The sequence below is a fragment of the Argopecten irradians genome, chromosome 3 (assembly GCF_041381155.1).
Source record: "Argopecten irradians isolate NY chromosome 3, Ai_NY, whole genome shotgun sequence".
Taxonomy (NCBI): Eukaryota; Metazoa; Mollusca; class Bivalvia; order Pectinida; family Pectinidae; genus Argopecten; species Argopecten irradians.
This window is the reverse complement of record NC_091136.1, coordinates 69,868,009-69,895,053: the sequence shown is the minus strand read 5'-3', so window position 1 is coordinate 69,895,053 and position 27,045 is coordinate 69,868,009. Positions and strand designations below refer to the sequence as shown.

General features: G+C 38.8%; 1 protein-coding gene across 1 annotated transcript; it reads left to right on the top strand.

Annotated features, from left to right (window-relative positions):
- Positions 1-904: 904 nt before the first annotated feature.
- LOC138319843 (serine/threonine-protein kinase VRK1-like) lies at positions 905-26,055 on the top strand. Its single transcript, XM_069262973.1, has 5 exons — positions 905-935; positions 2,330-2,470; positions 13,481-13,677; positions 17,215-17,319; positions 25,906-26,055. The coding sequence occupies exons 1-5, from the start codon at positions 905-907 to the stop codon at positions 26,053-26,055; spliced, it is 624 nt and encodes a 207-aa protein (XP_069119074.1).
- The last annotated feature ends 990 nt before the right edge of the window (positions 26,056-27,045 follow it).

Here is a 27,045-nt window from a genome sequence, read left to right as displayed (position 1 = left end):
GTTGTCCGCAAATAAGTAAACAGTTGACTTAATTATCTCGGGCAGGTCATTTATATTAATGACAAACAGCAGCGGCCCCAACACTGAACCCTTAGGTATTCCTGATGTCACTCTTTCCCACTTGGATGTTTCACCGTTGATAATAACACGTTGTTGTCTGTTTACAAGGAAGTCTTCCAACTATATGAGGGTTTCTTCATTGATTCATTGATTCATTCCTCACCCGACACCATAATATTATTTTCTTTGCTTGGATTTATTTTGTTATTTTCACCACTAATGAACCACGTTGCAATCAAATTTACTCGACTGGTGCATTTTTGGCCATTGTAATTTGTTAATCGTTTTTGTACTTTCGATTTTAACAATTTCATTGAACAGGTCGGGGAAAACCACCAACTTGCGTATTATACGCAAACTAGTTAGAGTAATATAGCCCAATTGGAGTATAGATTCGTTACTTAAAATAGCCTAAATTGCTGAATCTCAAATTTTGCTATACTTTTTTAAAAAAATCGCATTAATATATGCCAAGGTAAAGTACAATTTACTGAAATGTTTGCAGTAGAAGCATTTTTTACTTAGGAACTTGATGCAACTTTTCTCTAAGAATTTTGCATCTATTTTCAATATTTTTCGGTATGATCAATAAATCTAATTTTTGCACTTGTGTTATGGTTCATAGTTAAATAAATGTGATTTGTGAAAATAATTGAGAAAAGTTTATTTTAAAGCAATTTCATCTATTATAGTAACAAATCCATACTCCAAATGGGGTATAATACTCCAGTTTGCGTATAATACGCAAGTTGGTGGTTTTCCCAGACCGAATGAATTTTATCATGTTCTTTTCTAATTATGCTAAATATTTACTTTTCAGTGGCTGTATTTAACAGACTTCATCATGCCAAGAGGGAAAGCTGCAGCTTCTGCTGGTACTGAATCCTATTGGATCTCTTGACTCTCCATCTTTACTTTTACAACGGCAAATTTTTGACTAGCATATATATCTAACATACTTTTAAGGCTCATTGAGATTTATTGGGATAATTAATAGATGCAGACTGAAAGCCTCTATATCCATATCAAAAATATAATGTATAATGGTTAAACGAATTGAATCAATGGTCATCGATCATCAATGACCATGCCAAGCTGGTAGAACATTCAGCTAGTGTTTGGGAGTCCCAGGTTCGAATCCCAGCCTGGCTGCTTCTTTTTTTCTTCTGTTATAAAATTTACAAAAAAATAGCAGAGGGATATACAAACTTGTGATTTGTTGTGTATTCACAATTTCATGTTTGTTGCAAAAATAGCACTGTGCTATTATACGTTTGTAATATGCGACATGAAAGAAAGCATCTTGTATTCGAAACAAAGATATTGATAAAGGAGAGAGGAATGTATATATATGTATAGCAGAATTTGACTGGGTCGATCATCAATGATCAGGAAACTCATGATCAGTTGGTAGAGAGAAGTTCTCTAGCTGATAGGCATATTGCAGCTAGTATTTACCAGGGTTACATAGATTTGTCAAATTAAAACATGAATTGGTTCGTCTTAGGTGACCTATTCTAATCGCCTTTTGTGCGTCGTGTGTCCATAAACAATTTACATTTTCAACTTCTTCTCCGAAACCGCTGAAGCAATTTCAATGAAATTTTGCACAAACTTCTAAGGCATAAGGCCAATCAAAAATATTAATTATATGACCCCCACCCCCAGGGGGCTGTGGGAGGGGCCAAAAGTAAAAGAAAGTAAAACTAAAATTGGCTAAAATTTAAAAAATCTTCTCCACTCACAGATGTGGTAGAGTAAATACTCTTCGTAGATAGAAAGGTCTCAAGGCCCTCTACAAAAGTTGTGAATTACATGACCCTGGGGTCTCAGGTTTCCCCCTGGGGAGGGGTTAAGTTTACTATAGTTTTTATTGGAAAAAAACATTTATGAGCATTATTTGTTCAGTTTTCTTAGGAAATTTGTCAAATTGGATTGGAATTATTAGCCTGAGATAGCATTTTAACATCATATCAATATTGGTCCTGGTCGACCCCCAGGGGCCAGAGGTGCGGGGCCAAAGAGGTCAAAATGGATAAAATTTCAAAATCTTTCTTCTAAATTTACAGATTTGATGGAACCAAATACTCTTCATAGGTCAAATTTATAAAATCACTGACTGACTTCAAGGACCTGATGGGCCAATATCTAGTGGTTTTATTTCTTTGTTTCATTCTGTATATGAACTCAGGTGACCGTTAAGGCTGATGGGCCTCTTGTTTGTTTATTTAATAAATTTAAAAATGATTAAACATGAAATCTATTTCAGGAGCTAAAAAACCCAGAGGACCTAAAGTTCCAAAATTACCCGACTCATTTGAACCTGGGACTATTCTAAAGGATTTGCGAAAAAAAGACTGGAAGCTTGGAAAAGAGATTGGCCAGGGTGGATTTGGTCTCATTTATTTAGGTAAATCACTTGTATGATTTTGTCAACATTTTTCATTTTGGAAAAAACTACGAATCAATCAAACTATATAGTGAGTAAATATCACAAGTGGTTTATTTTTGCTATATTCGCTGTTTTATTGACGTTCGCTGATTCAAAACACTAGGAAATTAAATACTGCTTCATGATGTCATAATCCGGACTTTGTTTACCGTGTACGTTATCGAAAGTGATACTGCTTTCAAGTGATCTCAAAATTAATTCCAAAGAAATTATTAGAATTAATAACGCTGACACTATTAAATTTGATTGATCATTTTGAAGTATCAGTGTACTGCGAAATTAAACTCCAGTCTGTGACTTTAAGCATTACTCGATGCCAATGACTAGTAATTTTACGGCCGGACGATTGCCAATTGTAATGAAGTATTCAAATTGGACTAGTGGCTCCCCACTTGATTAAGACTGGTAAATTCTATATTTACAAGAGCAGTGGTCAATTAAACTTTTCAACATAGTTTGAGTGCAATCTGTATCCAGTTATTTCAGTCCGGATGCATCATTTTGTGAGAATTTGCATTAACAAACGCATTCAGACCATAATTTGGGTCAAAAATTGAAACTGATCATGACTGAAGTGCTGAAGCAAAACTGCTGTTTATTTAATTTGGACTAGTAATTAGATAGTCATACTAGTAAAATTGACTAGAAGCGAAAAAAATTAACGTCACAGACTGAAACTCCCGCAAATAGGTTATATTTACAAAACCATGAAATATGGATCATGCAAAGTTACTTATACAGTTTTCATTCCCTGCCCCTGCATTCCACAAAATTGATTAAATGGTGTTTCTGGGGTTTTTTTCAGCAAATGAAAATGGATGTCTGGTTGACTCTGATGCTCCATATGTTGTAAAAATTGTAAGTTTTCCTAAATAACTCTTGAAAATTGTAAGTTTTCCTAAATAACTCTTGAAAATTGTAAGTTTTCCTAAATAACTCTTGAAAATTGTAAGTTTTCCTAAATAACTCTTGAAAATTGCTCAATTAATACTAAAAAACTCAAGGCAGTTATTTCTTATCCAGTTTCAAGTAAACAGGGAAATTTGGTAAATGTCTTTTTCACAGATACATGTAATTCCCTTACCATGTAATGCTGGAACTTTTGTAAATAGGTGTAGGTTATATTTGTAGAAGGGGTCTTATTAGAGGGTGAATATGTTAATAGTTATCTACATCAAATGGCAGGATAGGTCATTATCTTATAGTTATCTACATCAAGTGGCAGGATAGGTCATTATCTTATAGTTATCTACATCAAGTGGCAGGATAGGTCATTATCTTATAGTTATCTACATCAAGTGGCAGGATAGGTCATTATCTTATAGTTATCTACATCAAGTGGTAGGATAGGTCATTATCTTATAGTTATCTACATCAAGTGGCAGGATAGGTCATTATCTTATAGTTATCTACATCAAGTGTTTATGGCAGGATAGGTCATTATCTTATAGTTATCTACATCAAGTGGCAGGATAGGTCATTATCTTATAGTTATCTACATCAAGTGGCAGGATAGGTCATTATCTTATAGTTATCTACATCAAGTGGTAGGATAGGTCATTATCTTATAGTTATCTACATCAAATGGCAGGATAGGTCATTATCTTATAGTTATCTACATCAAGTGGCAGGATAGGTCATTATCTTATAGTTATCTACATCAAGTGGCAGGATAGGTCATTATCTTATAGTTATCTACATCAAGTGGTAGGATAGGTTTCATTATTTAACTACATCAAGTGGTAGGATAGGTCATTATCTTATAGTTATCTACATCAAGTGGAGGATAGGTCATTATCTTATAGTTATCTACATCAAGTGTTTGTGGGCAGGATAGGTCATTATCTTATAGTTATCTACATCAAGTGGTAGGATAGGTCATTATCTTATAGTTATCTACATCAAGTGGCAGGATAGGTCATTATCTTATAGTTATCTACATCAAGTGGTAGGATAGGTCATTATCTTATAGTTATCTACATCAAGTGGTAGATAGGTCATTATCTTATAGTTATCTACATCAAGTGGCAGGATAGGTCATTATCTTATAGTTATCTACATCAAGTGGCAGGATAGGTCATTATCTTATAGTTATCTACATCAAGTGTTTGTGGCAGGATAGGTCATTATCTTATAGTTATCTACATCAAGTGGTAGGATAGGTCATTATCTTATAGTTATCTACATCAAGTGGTAGGATAGGTCATTATCTTATAGTTATCTACATCAAGTGGTAGGATAGGTCATTATCTTATAGTTATCTACATCAAGTGGTAGGATAGGTCATTATCTTATTTATCTACATCAAGTGGCAGGATAGGTCATTATCTTATAGTTATCTACATCAAGTGGCAGGATAGGTCATTATCTTATAGTTATCTACATCAAGTGGTAGGATAGGTCATTATCTTATAGTTATCTACATCAAGTGGCAGGATAGGTCATTATCTTATAGTTATCTACATCAAGTGGCAGGATAGGTCATTATCTTATAGTTATCTACATCAAGTGGTAGGATAGGTCATTATCTTATAGTTATCTACATCAAGTGTTTGTGGCAGGATAGGTCATTATCTTATAGTTATCTACATCAAGTGGCAGGATAGGTCATTATCTTATAGTTATCTACATCAAGTGGCAGGATAGGTCATTATCTTATAGTTATCTACATCAAGTGGCAGGATAGGTCATTATCTTATAGTTATCTACATCAAGTGGTGGCAGGATAGGTCATTATCTTATAGTTATCTACATCAAGTGGTAGTATAGGTCATTATCTTATAGTTATCTACATCAAGTGGCAGGATAGGTCATTATCTTATAGTTATCTACATCAAGTGGTAGGCAGGATAGGTCATTATCTTATAGTTATCTACATCAAGTGGTAGGATAGGTCATTATCTTATAGTTATCTACATCAAGTGGTAGTATAGGTCATTATCTTATAGTTATCTACATCAAGTGGTAGGATAGGTCATTATCTTATAGTTATCTACATCAAGTGGTAGGATAGGTCATTATCTTATAGTTATCTACATCAAGTGGCAGGATAGGTCATTATCTTATAGTTATCTACATCAAGTGGTAGGATAGGTCATTATCTTATAGTTATCTACATCAAGTGGCAGGATAGGTCATTATCTTATAGTTATCTACATCAAGTGGCAGGATAGGTCATTATCTTATAGTTATCTACATCAAGTGGTAGGATAGGTCATTATCTTATAGTTATCTATACATCAAGTGGCAGGATAGGTCATTATCTTATAGTTATCTACATCAAGTGGTAGGATAGGTCATTATCTTATAGTTATCTACATCAAGTGGTAGGATAGGTCATTATCTTATAGTTATCTACATCAAGTGGCAGGATAGGTCATTATCTTATAGTTATCTACATCAAATGGCAGGATAGGTCATTATCTTATAGTTATCTACATCAAGTGGTAGTATAGGTCATTATCTTATAGTTATCTACATCAAGTGTTTATGGCAGGATAGGTCATTATCTTATAGTTATCTACATCAAGTGGTAGGATAGGTCATTATCTTATAGTTATCTACATCAAGTGTTTGTGGCAGGATAGGTCATTATCTTATAGTTATCTACATCAAGTGGTAGGATAGGTCATTATCTTATAGTTATCTACATCAAGTGGCAGGATAGGTCATTATCTTATAGTTATCTACATCAAGTGGTAGGATAGGTCATTATCTTATAGTTATCTACATCAAGTGTTTGTGGCAGGATAGGTCATTATCTTATAGTTATCTACATCAAGTGGCAGTGGCAGGATAGGTCATTATCTTATAGTTATCTACATCAAGTGGTAGGATAGGTCATTATCTTATAGTTATCTACATCAAGTGGCAGGATAGGTCATTATCTTATAGTTATCTACATCAAGTGGCAGGATAGGTCATTATCTTATAGTTATCTACATCAAGTGAGGATAGGTCATTATCTTATAGTATCTACATCAAGTGGCAGGATAGGTCATTATCTTATAGTTATCTAGGTCAGGATAGGTCATTATCTTATAGTTATCTACATCAAGTGGCAGGATAGGTCATTATCTTATAGTTATCTACATCAAGTGGCAGGATAGGTCATTATCTTATAGTTATCTACATCAAGTGGGCAGGATAGGTCATTATCTTATAGTTATCTACATCAAGTGGCAGGATAGTGGCAGGATAGGTCATTATCTTATAGTTATCTACATCAAGTGGTAGGATAGGTCATTATCTTATAGTTATCTACATCAAGTGGCAGGATAGGTCATTATCTTATAGTTATCTACATCAAGTGGCAGGATAGGTCATTATCTTATAGTTATCTACATCAAGTGGTAGGATAGGTCATTATCTTATAGTTATCTACATCAAGTGGCAGGATAGGTCATTATCTTATAGTTATCTACATCAAGTGGCAGGATAGGTCATTATCTTATAGTTATCTACATCAAGTGGCAGGATAGGTCATTATCTTATAGTTATCTACATCAAGTGGCAGGATAGGTCATTATCTTATAGTTATCTACATCAAGTGGCAGGATAGGTCATTATCTTATAGTTATCTACATCAAGTGTTTGTGGCAGGATAGGTCATTATCTTATAGTTATCTACATCAAGTGTTTGTGGCAGGATAGGTCATTATCTTATAGTTATCTACATCAAGTGTTTGTGGCAGGATAGGTCATTATCTTATAGTTATCTACATCAAGTGTTTGTGGCAGGATAGGTCATTATCTTATAGTTATCTACATCAAGTGGTAGGATAGGTCATTATCTTATAGTTATCTACATCAAGTGGCAGGATAGGTCATTATCTTATAGTTATCTACATCAAATGGCAGGATAGGTCATTATCTTATAGTTATCTACATCAAGTGGTAGTATAGGTCATTATCTTATAGTTATCTACATCAAGTGGTAGGATAGGTCATTATCTTATAGTTATCTACATCAAGTGGCAGGATAGGTCATTATCTTATAGTTATCTACATCAAGTGGCAGGATAGGTCATTATCTTATAGTTATCTACATCAAGTGTTTGTGGCAGGATAGGTCATTATCTTATAGTTATCTACATCAAGTGTTTGTGGCAGGATAGGTCATTATCTTATAGTTATCTACATCAAGTGGTAGGATAGGTCATTATCTTATAGTTATCTACATCAAGTGGTAGGATAGGTCATTATCTTATAGTTATCTACATCAAGTGTTTGTGGCAGGATAGGTCATTATCTTATAGTTATCTACATCAAGTGGGCAGGATAGGTCATTATCTTATAGTTATCTACATCAAGTGGCAGGATAGGTCATTATCTTATAGTTTGTGGCAGGATAGGTCATTATCTTATAGTTATCTACATCAAGTGGCAGGATAGGTCATTATCTTATAGTTATCTACATCAAGTGGTAGGATAGGTCATTATCTTATAGTTATCTACATCAAGTGGTAGGATAGGTCATTATCTTATAGTTATCTACATCAAGTGGTAGGATAGGTCATTATCTTATAGTTATCTACATCAAGTGGTAGGATAGGTCATTATCTTATAGTTATCTACATCAAGTGGTTGTGGCAGGATAGGTCATTATCTTATAGTTATCTACATCAAATGGCAGGATAGGTCATTATCTTAGTTATCTACATCAAGTGGTAGTATAGGTCATTATCTTATAGTTATCTACATCAAGGTCAGGATATCTTATAGTTATCTACATCAAGTGGTAGGATAGGTCATTATCTTATAGTTATCTACATCAAGTGGCAGGATAGGTCATTATCTTATAGTTATCTACATCAAGTGTTTGTGGCAGGATAGGTCATTATCTTATAGTTATCTACATCAAGTGGTAGGATAGGTCATTATCTTATAGTTATCTACATCAAGTGGCAGGATAGGTCATTATCTTATAGTTATCTACATCAAGTGGTAGGATAGGTCATTATCTTATAGTTATCTACATCAAGTGGTAGGATAGGTCATTATCTTATAGTTATCTACATCAAGTGTTTGTGGCAGGATAGGTCATTATCTTATAGTTATCTACATCAAGTGTTTGTGGCAGGATAGGTCATTATCTTATAGTTATCTACATCAAGTGGTAGGATAGGTCATTATCTTATAGTTATCTACATCAAGTGGCAGGATAGGTCATTATCTTATAGTTATCTACATCAAGTGGTAGGATAGGTCATTATCTTAGTTATCTACATCAAGTGGCAGGATAGGTCATTATCTTATAGTTATCTACATCAAGTGGGCAGGATAGGTCATTATCTTATAGTTATCTACATCAAGTGGTAGGATAGGTCATTATCTTATAGTTATCTACATCAAGTGGCAGGATAGGTCATTATCTTATAGTATCTACATCAATGGCAGGATAGGTCATTATCTTATAGTTATCTACATCAAGTGTTTGTGGCAGGATAGGTCATTATCTTATAGTTATCTACATCAAGTGGCAGGATAGGTCATTATCTTATAGTTATCTACATCAAGTGGCAGGATAGGTCATTATCTTATAGTTATCTACATCAAGTGGTAGGATAGGTCATTATCTTATAGTTATCTACATCAAGTGGCAGGATAGGTCATTATCTTATAGTTATCTACATCAAGTGGTAGGATAGGTCATTATCTTATAGTTATCTACATCAAGTGGCAGGATAGGTCATTATCTTATAGTTATCTACATCAAGTGGCAGGATAGGTCATTATCTTATAGTTATCTACATCAAGTGTTTTGGCAGGATAGGTCATTATCTTATAGTTATCTACATCAAGTGGCAGGATAGGTCATTATCTTATAGTTATCTACATCAAGTGGTGCAGGATAGGTCATTATCTTATAGTTATCTACATCAAGTGGTAGGATAGGTCATTATCTTATAGTTATCTACATCAAGTGGTAGGATAGGTCATTATCTTATAGTTATCTACATCAAATGGTAGGATAGGTCATTATCTTATAGTTATCTACATCAAGTGGTGGCAGGATAGGTCATTATCTTATAGTTATCTACATCAAGTGGCAGGATAGGTCATTATCTTATAGTTATCTACATCAAGTGGTAGTATAGGTCATTATCTTATAGTTATCTACATCAAGTGGTAGGATAGGTCATTATCTTATAGTTATCTACATCAAGTGGCAGGATAGGTCATTATCTTATAGTTATCTACATCAAGTGTTTGTGCAGGATAGGTCATTATCTTATAGTTATCTACATCAAGTGTTTGTGGCAGGATAGGTCATTATCTTATAGTTATCTACATCAAGTGGTAGGATAGGTCATTATCTTATAGTTATCTACATCAAATGGCAGGATAGGTCATTATCTTATAGTTATCTACATCAAGTGGTAGGATAGGTCATTATCTTATAGTTATCTACATCAAGTGGCAGGATAGGTCATTATCTTATAGTTATCTACATCAAGTGGTAGGATAGGTCATTATCTTATAGTTATCTACATCAAGTGTTTGTGGCAGGATAGGTCATTATCTTATAGTTATCTACATCAAGTGTTTGTGGCAGGATAGGTCATTATCTTATAGTTATCTACATCAAGTGGTAGTATAGGTCATTATCTTATAGTTATCTACATCAAGTGGTAGGGATAGGTCATTATCTTATAGTTATCTACATCAAGTGGCAGGATAGGTCATTATCTTATAGTTATCTACATCAAGTGGCAGGATAGGTCATTATCTTATAGTTATCTACATCAAGTGTTTGTGGCAGGATAGGTCATTATCTTATAGTTATCTACATCAAGTGTATGTATAGGTCATTATCTTTTAGTTATCTACATCAAGTGGTTTGGATAGGTCATTATCTTATAGTTATCTACATCAAGTGGCAGGATAGGTCATTATCTTATAGTTATCTACATCAAGTGGCAGGATAGGTCATTATCTTATAGTTATCTACATCAAGTGGATTGTGGCATCAATGGATAGGTAACATTATCTTATAGTTATCTACATCAAGTGGGCAGGATAGGTCATTATCTTATAGTTATCTACATCAAGTGTTTTGTAGGAGTAGGTCATTATCTTATAGTTATCTACATCAATATGGTAGAGATAGGTCATTATCTTATTTAGTTATCTACATCAAGTGGCAGGATAGGTCATTTATCCTTATAGTTATCTACATCAAGTGGTAGGATAGGTCATTATCTTATAGTTATCTACATCAAGTGGTACAGTATAGGTCATTATCTTATAGTTATCTACATCAAGTGGCAGGGATAGGTCATTATCTTATAGTTATCTACATCAAGTGTTTTGTGGCAGGATAGCGTCATTATCTTATAGTTATCTACATCAAGTGGTATGGTCAGGATATAGTCATATCTTATAGTCATTATCTACATCAAGTGGTATCTTATCAAGTGGCTGGATAGGTCATTATCTTATAGTTATCTACATCAAGTGGTAGGATAGGTCCATTAATCTTATAGTTATCTACATCAAGTGGTAGGATTGTCATTATCATTATCTCTACATCAAGTGGTAGGATAGGTCATTATCTTATAGTTATCTACATTCAAGTGGGCAGGATAGGTCATTATCTTTAGTAGTTATCTACATCAGTGGCAGGATAGGTCATTATCTTATAGTTATCTACATCAAGTGGTGCAGTTATAGGTCATTATCTTATAGTTGTCTACATCAAGTGGTAGGATATAGGTTATCATATAGTTTATCTACCATCAAGTGTTTGTGGCAGGATAGGTCATTATCTTATAGTTATCTATCAAGTGGCAGGATAGGTCATTATCTTATAGTTATCTACATCAAGTGGTAGGCATAGGTCATTATCTTATAGTTATCTACATCAAGTGGTAGGATAGGTCATTAGCCATCTTATAGGTCATTATCTTATAGTTATCTACATCAAGTGGCATTATCTCTATAGGATCTACATCAAGTGGGCAGGATTAGGTCATTATCTTATAGTTATCTACATCAAGTGGTAGTATAGGGTCATTATCTTATAGTTATCTACATCAAGTGGTAGGATAGGTCATTATCTTATAGTTATCTACATCATCAAGTGGTAGTATAGGTCATTATCTTTATAGTTATCTACATCAAATGGCAGGATAGGTCATTATAGTTAATCTTAGTTTAGGTCATTATCTGCTATCTACATCAAGTGTTTGTGGTTCAGGATGGTCTTTATATTATAGTTATCTACATTGAAGTGGTCATTAAGTCTTTATAGTTTATATACATCATGTGGTAGGCACAGGGTCAAGTGTTACATCAAGTGGCAGGATAGGTCTTGATGATAAGATTGACTTTATTTAGATCTATAGTAAGGCCTGTCAAAGTAGATACAAGTAAGATTGACTTTATCTAGGTCTTTATCTAGGTATAGTAAGGTCTGCCAAAGTAGATACAGGTAAGATTGACTTTATTTAGATCTATAGTAAGGCCTGTCAAAGTAGATACAAGTAAGATTGACTTTATCTAGGTCTATAGTAAGGTCTGCCAAAGTAGATACAGGTAAGATTGACTTTATTTAGATCTATAGTAAGGCCTGTCAAAGTAGATACAAGTAAGATTGACTTTATCTAGGTCTATAGTAAGGTCTGCCAAAGTAGATACAGGTAAGATTGACTTTATTTAGATCTATAGTAAGGCATAGATAAAGTAGATACAGGTAAGATTGACTTTATCTAGATCTATAGTAAGGCCTGCCAAAGTAGATACAGGTAAGATTGACTTTATTTAGATCTATAGTAAGGCATGATAAAGTAGATACAGGTAAGATTGACTTTATTTAGATCTATAGTAAGGCATGATAAAGTAGATACAGGTAAGATTGACTTTATTTAGATCTATAGTAAGGCCTGTCAAAGTAGATACAGGTAAGATTGACTTTATCTAGGTCTATAGTAAGGCCTGCCAAAGTAGATACAGGTAAGATTGACTTTATTTAGATCTATAGTAAGGCCTGTCAAAGTAGATACAAGTAAGATTGACTTTATCTAGGTCTATAGTAAGGCCTGTCAAAGTAGATACAGGTAAGATTGACTTTATTTAGGTCTATAGTAAGGTCTGCCAAAGTAGATACAGGTAAGATTGACTTTACCTAGGTCTATAGTAAGGTCTATAGTAAGGTCTGCCACAGAAGATACCGGTAAGATTGACTTTATCTAGATCTATAGTAAGGCCTGCCAAAGTAGATACAGGTAAGATTGATTTTATCTAGATCTAGTAAGGCCTGTCAAAGTAGATACAGGTAAGATTGACTTTATTTAGATCTATAGTAAGGCCTGTCAAAGTAGATACAAGTAAGATTGACTTTATCTAGGTCTATAGTAAGGCCTGTCAAAGTAGATACAGGTACGATTGACTTTATTTAGGTCTATAGTAAGGTCTGCCAAAGTAGATCCAGGTAAGATTGACTTTATCTAGATCTATAGTAAGGCCTGCCAAAGTAGATACAGGTAAGATTGACTTTATCTAGATCTATAGTAAGGCCTGCCAAAGTAGATACAGTTAAGATTGATTTTATCTAGATCTATAGTAAGGTCAGATAAATTAGATATTGGTGTAAGATTAACTTATCTTTATCTAGATACATAGTAAGGCCGACTAACACCAAATGAATAAGTTGTTCTTTGGGAACTGAGAAATGAGGGATGGGATGGTGCTTTAAAGACATCTGGAGACATTTCTACACCATGTTGCATCATATATCATATTAAAGACAAGCGCTATATATATGTCTGTTGATGGAGAATATTTCCATTGTTGTATATAGAGTTATAGACCTTGGGACAGTGTTACAAGGTAAGCAGAATTATTTAGACCTTGGCACATTATTACATTCAAACAGGTGTTAGAATGAAAGCACGTGGTTGGTCTGTATGTGAAAAAAGATCATTTTGTTTGTTGAGGCTGTGCATACGTTTTTTATTTTTCAAGTTGAAGCATGGAGAAAAGGCCAAAAGCTGAAATACCTTGGAGTGCCGAAGTTTATAGCAGCAGGTTCTCACATGCGTGCAAATGAACAGTACAGATTCATGGTGATGGAGAGATTTGGTTCAGATGTACAGAAAATATTTGAAGGAGCAGGGAAACAATTTGAAGTTCACACAGTATTCTGTTTAGCACTGAGAATGGTAGGTTTTAAAACACAGATTAAGAGTCATTGTTATGCTAGGTATACACCATGTTCCCGGCGGCCATGGCAGCCCCATTTTAGACCACTGTGGACAAAACGTGGTGACCGCGAGACAACGTGAGACAACACAGAAGGACATGATAGACAAACGTGAGCGGTCGTGAATACCGTGGATGCGGTGCCAGATTTTTAAACTGTCAAAAAATTTGCCACGACAGTCACGGTACAGATGGTGAAGGCCACAGGACGTAATAAAACGTGATTGACGTAACAAAACGTAAAAGTGCGTACGAGGCTGTAACAAAACTTCCAGATGGTCCGTGGTGGAACGGGCAGCAAACACGTTCCCCAGAATCTCACGGTGATTTCAAGTTTTGTGACTTTCTGTTGAGTTTTTTCCACGTTTTATCACGGTTGATGTATATTGGCTGCACGTTTTGTCCAGGTTTTGACGACAAGCCAAGGTGGATGATAGCGGTTTCGATGGGTTCTGGCTTGGCTTGTAACGGTTGAAAGCCCGACGTGATATGGCGTGTTGTGTCTTATCACGGTCTTATGTTGCAAGCAATATATGATAGAGTATCATTGCCTGGCCTGGTAGATATTTGCTACTTCATGGAATTATTTGTATTAATAAATAGAAATAGTCATTATCAAACACATGTAAACCATCAAATTATACCAAAGCTATTATTGCAAAAAGTAGATTAAGTGAGAACCATTACATAAAAAAAATATTTGCGTAGAAACACTTGGCAATAATAATTATAATTTTGTAATTAAAATGTGTTTGAAATGACATTTTCGGCAATAAATATTGTTTCATTTGCTCCAAAAAAGCCAGGCATCAAAGTTTCATCCATAGTACGACTTGGCGAACCGTGAAAAACGTATCGGAGCTTGATCGAAATTTGTAAAACATAGCAGACCTCATCAGATCGTAACAGGCCTAGAGAGAGCGTAGTGGTATCCTTGATAGACCGTGCTAAAGCTGTAGTGAACCTTTAATGTCGGAGAACAGCGCTTTCCCCTATATCCATGGTCCACCACGTACTCCGTAAAAAAAACGTGGCAAAACTTCACAAGACCTAGCTTAACAAAACTTCACAAGACCTAGCTTAACTTGAATACAGAGACAAAAATAGCCTAAATTCCACGGCGCACCACGTTTCGGGCAAACAGGTCTACCGTGGTCGCCGGGAACATAGTGTAAACCTAGCATTAGGAGTGTAACAATACATTGGCCTATTATTATATTGTGACGATTACAACTTCAACAAGTCAATAACAATCGTATGCCAAGCTATTGATAGTTTCAATAGTCAGATATTTTAGCTCACCTGGTCCGAAGCGCGGCGTCCGTCGTCCGTCGTCCGTCAAAAATCAAGAGTGCACTGATGGTCATGCATTAATACATGTAATTTAACTGCAACGAACATGTTTACAATTATCAGACAAACAAATTGTTGCAAATTTTGGGTTTGGTTATATCATTTGTAATTCACATAAGTTACCCACAAACCTTTCTCCTCAAAGCTAATAGTAAGTATATTGATTATACTTACCTAATTCATTAATGTTGAATCAAATAGATTTACTTTCATATTCTATTATGTATTATAAAATATACATATCTTTCACTTAATCACTCTGTCCGAATAGTAAATAAAATACAGATCTATCAATGCATGTACAGCCACACCAACACACCAATAAAAATGGCTTCTAAACTGAAGTTCAAAATGACAGGAAGTTATTTTTCATTGGTTAACTAGGACCACTCGATTTATGTGCAAACATGGTAGCTTTTCAGTACTAAGACGGGTGTACCTTTAATTTTTAGCCCACCATCATCAGATGGTGGGCTATTCAAATCGCCTCTCGTCCGTGGTCCGTCGTCCGTCCGTCCGTCCGTCCGTCCGTCCTTAACAATTCTTGTTACCGCTATTTTTCAGAAAATACTGCAGGGATCTTTCTCAAATTTCATATGTCGGTTCCCCTAGGACCCTAGTTGTGCATATTGCATTTTGGAACCGATCGGTCAACAAGATTGCCGACAGGCGGCCATCTTGGATTCAGATAGTTAAAGTTTGTTATCGCTATTTCTCAAAAAGTGCTGAAGGTAGCTTATTTCATATACAGGTTACCCTAGGACCCTACTTGTGCATATTACATTTTGGGACCGATCGATGAACTAGATGGCCCACAGGCGGCCATCTTGGATTTTGATAGTTAAAGTTTGTTACCGCTATTTCTCAAAAAGTACTTAAGGGATCTTTCTCAAATTTCATATATAGGGTCCCCTAGGACCCTAGTTGTGTATATGGCATTTTGGGACGGATCGTGGAACAAGATGGCCGACAGGCGGCCATCTTGGATTTTGATAGTTTAAGTTTGTTACCGCTATTTCTCAAAAAGTACTGAAGGGATCTTTCTCAAATTTCATATATAAGTTCCCCTAGGACCCTTGTTGTGCATGTTCCATTTTGGGACCGACCGGTGAACAAGATGGCCGACAGGCGGCGGCCATCTTGGATTTTGATAGTTAAAGTTTGTTACCGCTATTTCTCAATAAGTGCTGAAGGGATCTTTCTCAAATTTCATATACAGGTTCCCCTAGGACCCTAGTTGTGCATATCACATTTTGGGACCGATCGATGAACAAGATGGCTGACAGGCGGCCATCTTGGATTTTGATAGTTAAAGTTTGTTACCGCTATTTCTCAAAAAGTACTGAAGGGATCTTTCTCAAATTTCATATATAGGTTCCCCTAGGACCCTTGTTGTGCATATTGCATTTTGGGACCGATCTGTAAACAAGATGACCGACTGACGGCCATTTTGGATTTTGATAGTTAAAGTTTGTTATCGCTATTTCTCAGAAAGTACTGAAGGGATCTTTCTCAAATTCCATGCATAGTTTCCCCTTGTACCCTAGTTGTGCATAGTACATTTAAGGACTGATCCATAATGCCTTTCGGGACTGATCGGTATACAAGATGGCAAACCGGCCGCCATCTTAGATTTCATTGTTGAAGTTTGTTACCACTATTTCTTAGAAAGTACTATAGGGATCTGTCTCAAATTTTATATGTAGTGTGTTTGAAAAAGTTTGAAAAGCAGGGAAAAGATCCCTCTTTCCATTGTCAGACATAGATCATTCTTTGGTGGGCGCCAAGATCCCTCTGGGATCTCTTGTTCTAAGTTCAGAATGCTCACATGGTCTGTTGCTTTCCAAAAAATCATGTGAGCTTTTGTTGGCTTTCAGAAAGTTCATGTGCAAATCAGATGTGCTATTTCAGATAACCTCAGCTCACATGGCTCACCTAATTTGCATAAAATTTTAACATCATTCTTATGTGAAGCTCATGTAGTGCTCATGAGCTTCTCATGAGCCTCGGTTACTGGTAGCTTTATGTGTAGGGGTATAGTTGCATCAGACACACGGGGGTAACATTTTGAATACTCTGCTTCTGTAATGCTTTGATTTATATACCTGTGATACAGTAATAGTTAATGCCCATTCTATATTTAGATTGAGGCCTTGGAGTACATCCACCACAATGGTTATGTCCATGCAGATATCAAAGCCTCAAATATCTTACTTGGATTCAGAGCTGGCAAACAACAAGCTGATGAGGTAACAGTATTATTTGTGCTTCCATCACTTGCTCCACCTTTCCCTTCTTCTCTTTATTGATAATGCTTTTACACAGTGATCCGCCTCCTCATTTACACAGTGATCAGCCTCCCCATTTACACAGTGATCCACCTCCCCATTTACACAGTGATCCACCTCCCCATTTACACAGTGATCCACCTCCCCATTTACAGTGATCCGCCTCCACATTTACACAGTGATCCACCTCCACATTTACACAGTGATCCACCTCCCCATTTACACAGTGATCCACCTCCCCATTTACACAGTGATCCACCTCCCCATTTACACAGTGATCCACCTCCCCATTTACACAGTGATCCACCTCCCCATTTACACAGTGATCCACCTCCACATTTACACAGTGATCCACCTCCCCATTTACACAGTGATCCACCTCCCCATTTACACAGTGATCCACCTCCCCATTTACACAGTGATCCACCTCCCCATTTACACAGTGATCCACCTCCCCATTTACACAGTGATCCACCTCCCCATTTACAGTGATCCACCTCCCCATTTACACAGTGATCCACCTCCCCATTTACACAGTGATCCACCTCCCCATTTACAGTGATCCACCTCCCCATTTACACAGTGATCCACCTCCCTATTTACACAGTGATCCGCCTCCCCATTTACACAGTGATCCACCTCCCCATTTACACAGTGATCCGCCTCCCCATTTACACAGTGATCCACCTCCCCATTTACACAGTGATCCACCTCCCCATTTACACAGTGATCCACCTCCCCATTTACACAGTGATCCACCTCCCCATTTACACAGTGATCCACCTCCCCATTTTTACACAGTGATCCACCTCCCCATTTACACAGTGATCCACCTCCCCATTTACACAGTGATCCACCTCCCCATTTACACAGTGATCCACCTCCCCATTTACACAGTGATCCACCTCCCCATTTACAGTGATCCAACGTGATCCACCTCCCCATTTACACAGTGATCCACCTCCCCATTTACACAGTGATCCACCTCCCCATTTACACAGTGATCCACCTCCCCATTTACACAGTGATCCACCTCCCCATTTACACAGTGATCCACCTCCCCATTTACACAGTGATCCACCTCCCCATTTACACAGTGATCCACCTCCCCATTTACACAGTGATCCACCTCCCCATTTACACAGTGATCCACCTCCCCATTTACACAGTGATCCACCTCCCCATTTACACAGTGATCCACCTCCCCATTTACACAGTGATCCACCTCCCCATTTACACATGATCCACCTCCCATTTACAGTGATCCCCTCCACATTTACACAGTGATCCGCCTCCCCATTTACACAGTGATCCGCCTTCCGTGGTGGTGTCGGTAACACGATATAACCAGGTGGTGTCGGTAACTCGATATAACCAGATGGTGTCGGTAACACGATATAACCAGGTGGTGTCGGTAACACCATATAACCAGATGGTGTCGGTAACACGATATAACCAGATGGTGTTGGTAACACCATATAACCAGGTGGTGTCGGTAACACGATATAACCAGATGGTGTCGGTAACACCATATAACCAGGTGGTGTTGGTAACACCATATAACCAGGTGGTGTTGGTAACACCATATAACCAGGTGGTGTTGGTAACACCATATAACCAGGTGGTGTTGGTAACACCATATAACCAGGTGGTGTCGGTAACACCATATAACCAGGTGGTGTCGGTAACACGATATAACCAGGTGGTGTTGGTAACACCATATAACCAGGTGGTGTCGGTAACACATATAACCAGATGGTGCCGGTAACACCATATAACCAGATGGTGTCGGTAACACCATATAACCAGGTGGTGTCGGTAACACGATATAACCAGGTGGTGTTGGTAACACCATATAACCAGATGGTGTCGGTAACACGATATAACCAGATGGTGTCGGTAACACAATATAACCAGGTGGTGCCGGTAACACCATATAACCAGATGGTGTCGGTAACACGATATAACCAGGTGGTGTCGGTAACACCATATAACCAGGTGGTGTTGGTAACACCATATAACCAGATGGTGTCGGTAACACCATATAACCAGGTGGTGTCGGTAACACCATATAACCAGGTGGTGTTGGTAACACCATATAACCAGGTGGTGTCGGTAACACCATATAACCAGGTGGTGTCGGTAACACCATATAACCAGGTGGTGTCGGTAACACCATATAACCAGATGGTGTCGGTAACACCATATAACCAGGTGGTGTCGGTAACACCATATAACCAGGTGGTGTTGGTAACACCATATAACCAGATGGTGTCGGTAACACGATATAACCAGGTGGTGTCGGTAACACCATATAACCAGGTGGTGTCGGTAACACCATATAACCAGGTGGTGTCGGTAACACCATATAACCAGGTGGTGTTGGTAACACCATATAACCAGGTGGTGTCGGTAACACCATATAACCAGGTGGTGTCGGTAACACCATATAACCAGGTGGTGTCGGTAACACCATATAACCAGGTGGTGTCGGTAACACGATATAACCAGGTGGTGTCGGTAACACGATATAACCAGGTGGTGTCGGTAACACCATATAACCAGGTGGTGTCGGTAACACCATATAACCAGGTGGTGTTGGTAACACCATATAACCAGGTGGTGTCGGTAACACCATATAACCAGGTGGTGTCGGTAACACCATATAACCAGGTGGTGTCGGTAACACCATATAACCAGGTGGTGTCGGTAACACCATATAACCAGGTGGTGTCGGTAACACCATATAACCAGGTGGTGTTGGTAACACCATATAACCAGGTGGTGTTGGTAACACCATATAACCAGGTGGTGTTGGTAACACCATATAACCAGGTGGTGTTGGTAACACCCTATAACCAGGTGGTGTTGGTAACACCTATAACCAGGTGGTGTTGGTAACACCTATAACCAGGTGGTGTTGGTAACACCATATAACCAGGTGGTGTTGGTAACACCATATAACCAGGTGGTGTTGGTAACACGATATAACCAGGTGGTGTCGGTAACACCATATAACCAGGTGGTGTCGGTAACACCATATAACCAGGTGGTGTCGGTAACACCATATAACCAGGTGGTGTCAGTAACACCATATAACCAGGTGGTGTTGGTAACACCATATAACCAGGTGGTGTTGGTAACACCATATAACCAGGTGGTGTTGGTAACACCATATAACCAGATGGTGTCGGTAACACCATATAACCAGGTGGTGTTGGTAACACCATATAACCAGGTGGTGTTGGTAACACCATATAACCAGGTGGTGTCGGTAACACCCTATAACCAGGTGGTGTTGGTAACACCATATAACCAGGTGGTGTTGGTAACACCATATAACCAGGTGGTGTTGGTAACACCATATAACCAGATGGTGTTGGTAACACGATATAACCAGGTGGTGTTGGTAACACCATATAACCAGGTGGTGTCGGTAACACCATATAACCAGGTGGTGTTGGTAACACCATATAACCAGGTGGTGTCGGTAACACGATATAACCAGGTGGTGTTGGTAACACCATATAACCAGGTGGTGTTGGTAACACCATATAACCAGGTGGTGTTGGTAACACCATATAACCAGGTGGTGTTGGTAACACCATATAACCAGGTGGTGTTGGTAACACCATATATAACCAGGTGGTGTTGGTAACACCCTATAACCAGGTGGTGTTGGTAACACCATATAACCAGGTGGTGTTGGTAACACCATATAACCAGGTGGTGTTGGTAACACCATATAACCAGGTGGTGTTGGTAACACGATATAACCAGGTGGTGTTGGTAACACCATATAACCAGGTGGTGTTGGTAACACCATATAACCAGGTGGTGTTGGTAACACCATATAACCAGGTGGTGTTGGTAACACCATATAACCAGGTGGTGTTGGTAACACCATATAACCAGGTGGTGTTGGTAACACCATATAACCAGGTGGTGTTGGTAACACCATATAACCAGGTGGTGTTGGTAACACCATATAACCAGGTGGTGTTGGTAACACGATATAACCAGGTGGTGTTGGTAACACCCTATAACCAGGTGGTGTTGGTAACACCCTATAACCAGGTGGTGTTGGTAACACCATATAACCAGGTGGTGTTGGTAACACCATATAACCAGGTGGTGTTGGTAACACCATATAACCAGGTGGTGTTGGTAACACCATATAACCAGGTGGTGTTGGTAACACCATATAACCAGGTGGTGTCGGTAACACGATATAACCAGGTGGTGTCGGTAACACAATATAACCAGGTGGTGTTGGTAACACGATATAACCAGGTGGTGTTGGTAACACCCTATAACCAGGTGGTGTTGGTAACACGATATAACCAGGTGGTGTTGGTAACACCATATAACCAGATGGTGTCGGTAACACGATATAACCAGGTGGTGTCGGTAACACCATATAACCAGGTGGTGTTGGTAACACCATATAACCAGGTGGTGTTGGTAACACCATATAACCAGGTGGTGTCGGTAACACCATATAACCAGGTGGTGTTGGTAACACCCTATAACCAGGTGGTGTCGGTAACACGATATAACCAGATGGTGTCTGTAACACCATATAACCAGGTGGTGTCGGTAACACCCTATAACCAGGTGGTGTCGGCAACACGATATAACCAGGTGGTGTCGGTAACACCATATAACCAATAATTAGCCTGCACATCACATTAGCTGCACATCCTGCTTGATGCACTGTAGATACAAAATGTGAACTTTGCAATAGAACTTATTTTCCTGGTCCCTGGAGGTTCGTTAAAACTGTGCTTTACTGTACCATAATCTAGTGATCTTAAGGACAACATTATATTTCATTGTCAATTGTTTGGATTGTTTTATTATATGAACGTCCTATAAACAGCCAGAGTCAGTTAAGGACGCCTCCCATACATGTGGTGTACAGTATGTGTGAAGTGTGAGTTACATGTGGTGTCATGTGTGTGTGAAGTGTGAGGTACATGTAGTGTCATGAGTGTGTGAAGTGTGAGGCACATGTAGTGTCATGTATGTGTGAAGTGTGAGGTACATGTGGTGTCATGTGTGTGTGAAGTGTGAGATACATGTAGTGTCATGTGTGTGTTGAGTGTTTGGTACATGTGGTGTCATGTATGTGTGAAGTGTGAGGTACATGTGGTGTCATGTATGTGTGAAGTGTGAGGTACATGTGGTGTCATGTGCGTGTGAAGTGTGAGGTACATGTAGTGTCATGTGTGTGTGAAGTATGAGGTACATGCGGTGGCATGTATGTGTGAAGTGTGAGGTACATGTGGTGTCGAGTGTGTGGTTGAAGTTTGAGGTACATGTAGTGTCATGTATGTGTGAAGTGTAAGGTACATGTGGTGTCATGTATGTGTGAAGTGTAAGGTACATGCTGTGTCATGTGTGTGTGAAGTGTGAGGTACATGTGGTGTCATGTGTGTCATGTGTGTGTGAAGTGTGAGGTACATGCGGTGTCATGTGTGTGTGAAATGTGAGGTACATGTGGTGTCATGTGTGTGTGAAGTGTGAGGTACATGTGATGTCATGTGTGTGTGAAGTGTGAGGTACATGTGGTGTCATGTGTGTATGAAGTGTGAGGTACATGTGGTGTCGTGTGAAGTGTAAGGTACATGTGGTGTCCTGTATGTGTGAAGTGTAAGGTACATGCGGTGTCATGTGTGTGTGAAGTGTGAGGTACATGTGGTGTCATGTGTGTGAAGTGTGAGGTACATGTGGTGTCATGTGTGTGAAGTGTGAGGTACATGTAGTGTCGTGTGTGTGAAGTGTGAGATACATGTGGTGTCATGTGTGTGTGAAGTGTGAGGTACATGTAGTGCCATGTGTGTGTGTGTGTGAAGTGTGAGGTACATGTGGTGTCATGTATGTGTGAAGTGTGAGGTACATGTGGTGTCGTGTGTGTGAAGTGTTAGGTACATGTAGTGTCATGTATGTGTGAAATATAAGGTACATGTGGTGTCGTGTATGTGTGAAGTGTAAGGTACATGCGGTGTCATGTGTGTGTGAAGTGTGAGGTACATGTGGTGTCATTTGTGTGAAGTATGAGGTACATGTAGTGTCGTGTGTGTGAAGTGTGAGGTACATGTGGTGTCATGTGTGTGTGAAGCGTGAGGTACATGTAGTGTCATGTATGTGTGTGTGTGAAGTGTTAGGTACATGTGGTGTCATGTATGTGTGAAGTGTGAGGTACATGTGGTGTCATATGTGTGTGAAGTGTGAGGTACATGTAGTGTCATGTGTGTGTGAAGTATGAGGTACATGCGGTGTCATGTATGTGTGAAGTGTGAGGTACATGTGGTGTCGAGTGTGTGGTTGAAGTTTGAGGTACATGTAGTGTCATGTATGTGTGAAGTGTAAGGTACATGTGGTGTCATGTATGTGTGAAGTGTAAGGTACATGCTGTGTCATGTGTGTGTGAAGTGTGAGGTACATGTGGTGTCATGTGTGTCATGTGTGTGTGAAGTGTGAGGTACATGCGGTGTCATGTGTGTGTGAAATGTGAGGTACATGTGGTGTCATGTGTGTGTGAAGTGTGAGGTACATGTGATGTCATGTGTGTGTGAAGTGTGAGGTACATGTGGTGTCATGTGTGTATGAAGTGTGAGGTACATGTGGTGTCATGTATGTGAAGTGGGAGGTACGAGGGGTGTTCCAAAATTATTGTTACTTTGGTGATTTCTCTTTGATAGAAGTAATTCTGATCATTTTACTTTGCCCTGTCCCTTGAAGTACTCCCCCTCTGCATTTATGCATCGTTTCAACCAATCGATCCACTTTTGGAGACAGTTTTCGTACTCTTGAATTGGTATACTCATAAGATACTTGTCAATGGCAGAGCCAAGGGCATTTCTTGATTTATATTTTGTTCCAGACAGGTGAAATTTTAGTTTGGGGAACAAGAAAAAGTCACAGGGGGCCAAGTCTGGTGAATATGCAGGGTGGGGGAGGACAGTGACCTTTTCTGCCTTCAAAAACTCCGTTACAATGTGCGCCTTGTGTGCTGGCGCATTATCATGTAATATAAGAGCCTGAGGTACTTCAAACCTGTCTGTGGGCGGCGGTGTTTGTAGACTTTCTTAAGTTTTTGAAGTACAACGTCTCTATAATACTTCGCGGTGACAGTTTTGCCTTTTGGAACAGGGATTTGAATGATTGGACCCTTGTTATCAAAGAATATGACATACAAAACCTTCCTCACGGTGCGTATTCTTTTAGCAATGCTAGGGCGCCTGGCGTTTTTGCTTGCCCAGATTCGATTAGAGCATTTTCTTTTGGGTTAAAAAAAATACACCCATGTTTTTCACCTGTGACCAAATTATCAAAAGCCTTTTTGCTGTATTTTGGGTATTTCTTCAATAAGGATTTGGCCTTGTCAACCCGGGACCTCTTTTGGTTGTCAGTTAGTAAATGGGGTATCCACCTGGCATTGATCTTGCCCAGCTTAAGATGTTTCTTTAAAATGCAATGAATACGTGCTAAAGACAAGCCTGTCATTTTAGCTAACTGCCGGATAGTGTACCTTGCATATTTTTCAAGGATTTGCCGAATTAGTTCAATGTTATGCTTTGTTGTTGTTGCAGGGCGACCTGTGTGGGCAGCATCTTTAAGCTGCTGGTGTCCCGACTTAAATTGAGCAACCCACCTACAAATAGTCATATATGACATTTGACCCTTCCCATATATATCACACACCTCAAGATGAATATCCACCGGCTTTAAGCCAAGTAGAGACCTACCTTTGATAAAGGCCCAAATTTCAATTACGTTTTCAACTCTCTTGCCAACCATATTTGTATAGAGTGTAACGAGTGTGCTACAAAACAATGTACACAGCACCAAGGTCAGTGTAATTGTGAGCGAGATATTTACCTATATCATGCTTCAGATATCACGCTATCGCCACGAGGTAGTTTTAAGCCCATTTAGCACGATTTCCACGAGATATTGCGCAAGTAACATTAATTTCGGAACATGCCTCGTACATGTGGTGTCATGTGTGTGTGAAGTATGAGGTATATGTGGTGTCATGTGTGTGTGAAGTGTGAGGTACATGTGGTGTCATGTGTGTGAAGTGTGAGGTTCATGTGTCATGTATGTGTACATGTTTATGGAGAGTGTGTTATATTTTTCTAATCATAAGGCACATAAGTATATGGCCTTTTCTGGCTTTCATTGTTCTAGTTGTGCATGTTTTATACACCCCCCATGGTAACCAGGGCACTATGTACAGGTAGAAAACTTTTGTCTGGACAACTCCTTTTAAACTGCTGGACTCAAGAACAAGTCGAACACCTCTGATAAGAAGGGGGTACATATATTAGTCACCCATTGGCTTTCACTTCTAGTTTTGTCTGAATACTGATGTTGTTTTGTCTGAATACTGATGTTGTTTTGTCTGAATACTGATGTTGTTTTGTCTGAATACTGATGCTGTTTTGTCTGAATACTGATGTTGTTTTGTCTGAATACTGATGTTGTTTTGCCTGAATACTGATGCTGTTTTGCCTGAATACTGATGCTGTTATATAGGTTTACCTAGTGGACTTTGGTCTAGCTACAAAATATCAGATAGATGGGGAACATAAGCCTTACAAAGAGGACAAACGAATGGCACATGATGGAACCATAGAGTTTACCAGTACTGACGCTCACCTTGGAGTAGGTAGGTATCACACCTAACCATACAGTTTACCAGTACTGACGTCCACCTTGGAGTAGTAGGTATCAAACCTAACCATAGAGTTTACCATTACTGATGCCCACCTTGGAGTAGTAGGTATCAAACCTAACCATAGAGTTTACCAGTACTGACGCCCACCTTGGAGTAGGTAGGTATCACACCTAACCATAGAGTTTTCCAGTACTGAAGCCCACCTTGGAGTAGTAGGTATCAAACCTAACCATAGAGTTTACCAGTACTGACGCCCACCTCGGGGTAGGTAGGTATCACATCTAACTATAGAGTTTACCAGTACTGACGCCCACCTCGGTGTAGGTAGGTATCACATCTTACCATAGAGTTTACCAGTACTGACGCCCACCTCGGGGTAGGTAGGTATCACATCTAACCATAGAGTTTACCAGTACTGACGCCCACCTTGGAGTAGGTATGTATCACACCTAACCATAGAGTTTACCAGTACTGTCGCCCACCTCGGGGTAGGTAGGTATCACATCTAACCATAGAGTTTACCAGTACTGAAGCCCACCTTGGAGTAGTAGGTATCAAACCTAACCATAGAGTTTACCAGTACTGACGCCCACCTTGGAGTAGGTAGGTATCACATCTAACCATAGAGTTTACCAGTACTGACGCCCACCTGGGAGTAGGTAGGTATCACATCTAACCATAGAGTTTACCAGTACTGACGCCAACCTCGGAGTAGGTAGGTATCACATCTAACCATAGAGTTTACCAGTACTGATGCCCACCTTGGAGTAGGTATGTATCACATCTAACCATAGAGTTTTCCAGTACTGACGCCCACGTGGGAGTAGGTATGTATCACACCTAACCATAGACGCCCACCTCGGAGTAGATAGGTATCACATCTAACCATAGAGTTTACCAGTACTGACGCTCACCTCGGAGTAGGTAGGTATCACACCTAACCATAGAGTTTACCTGTACTGACGTCCACCTTGGAGTAGGTATGTATCACATCTAAC

What these genes read in the sequence shown, in the direction of transcription:
- LOC138319843 (XM_069262973.1), top strand. Translation starts at nt 905, where the DNA reads ATGCCAAGAGGGAAAGCTGCAGCTTCTGCTG. An exon ending in TCTGTTTAGCACTGAGAATG is followed by an intron (nt 13,678 to 17,214) that starts GTAGGTTTTAAA and finishes TTCTATATTTAG; the next exon opens with ATTGAGGCCTTGGAGTACAT. An exon ending in GCAAACAACAAGCTGATGAG is followed by an intron (nt 17,320 to 25,905) that starts GTAACAGTATTA and finishes GCTGTTATATAG; the next exon opens with GTTTACCTAGTGGACTTTGG.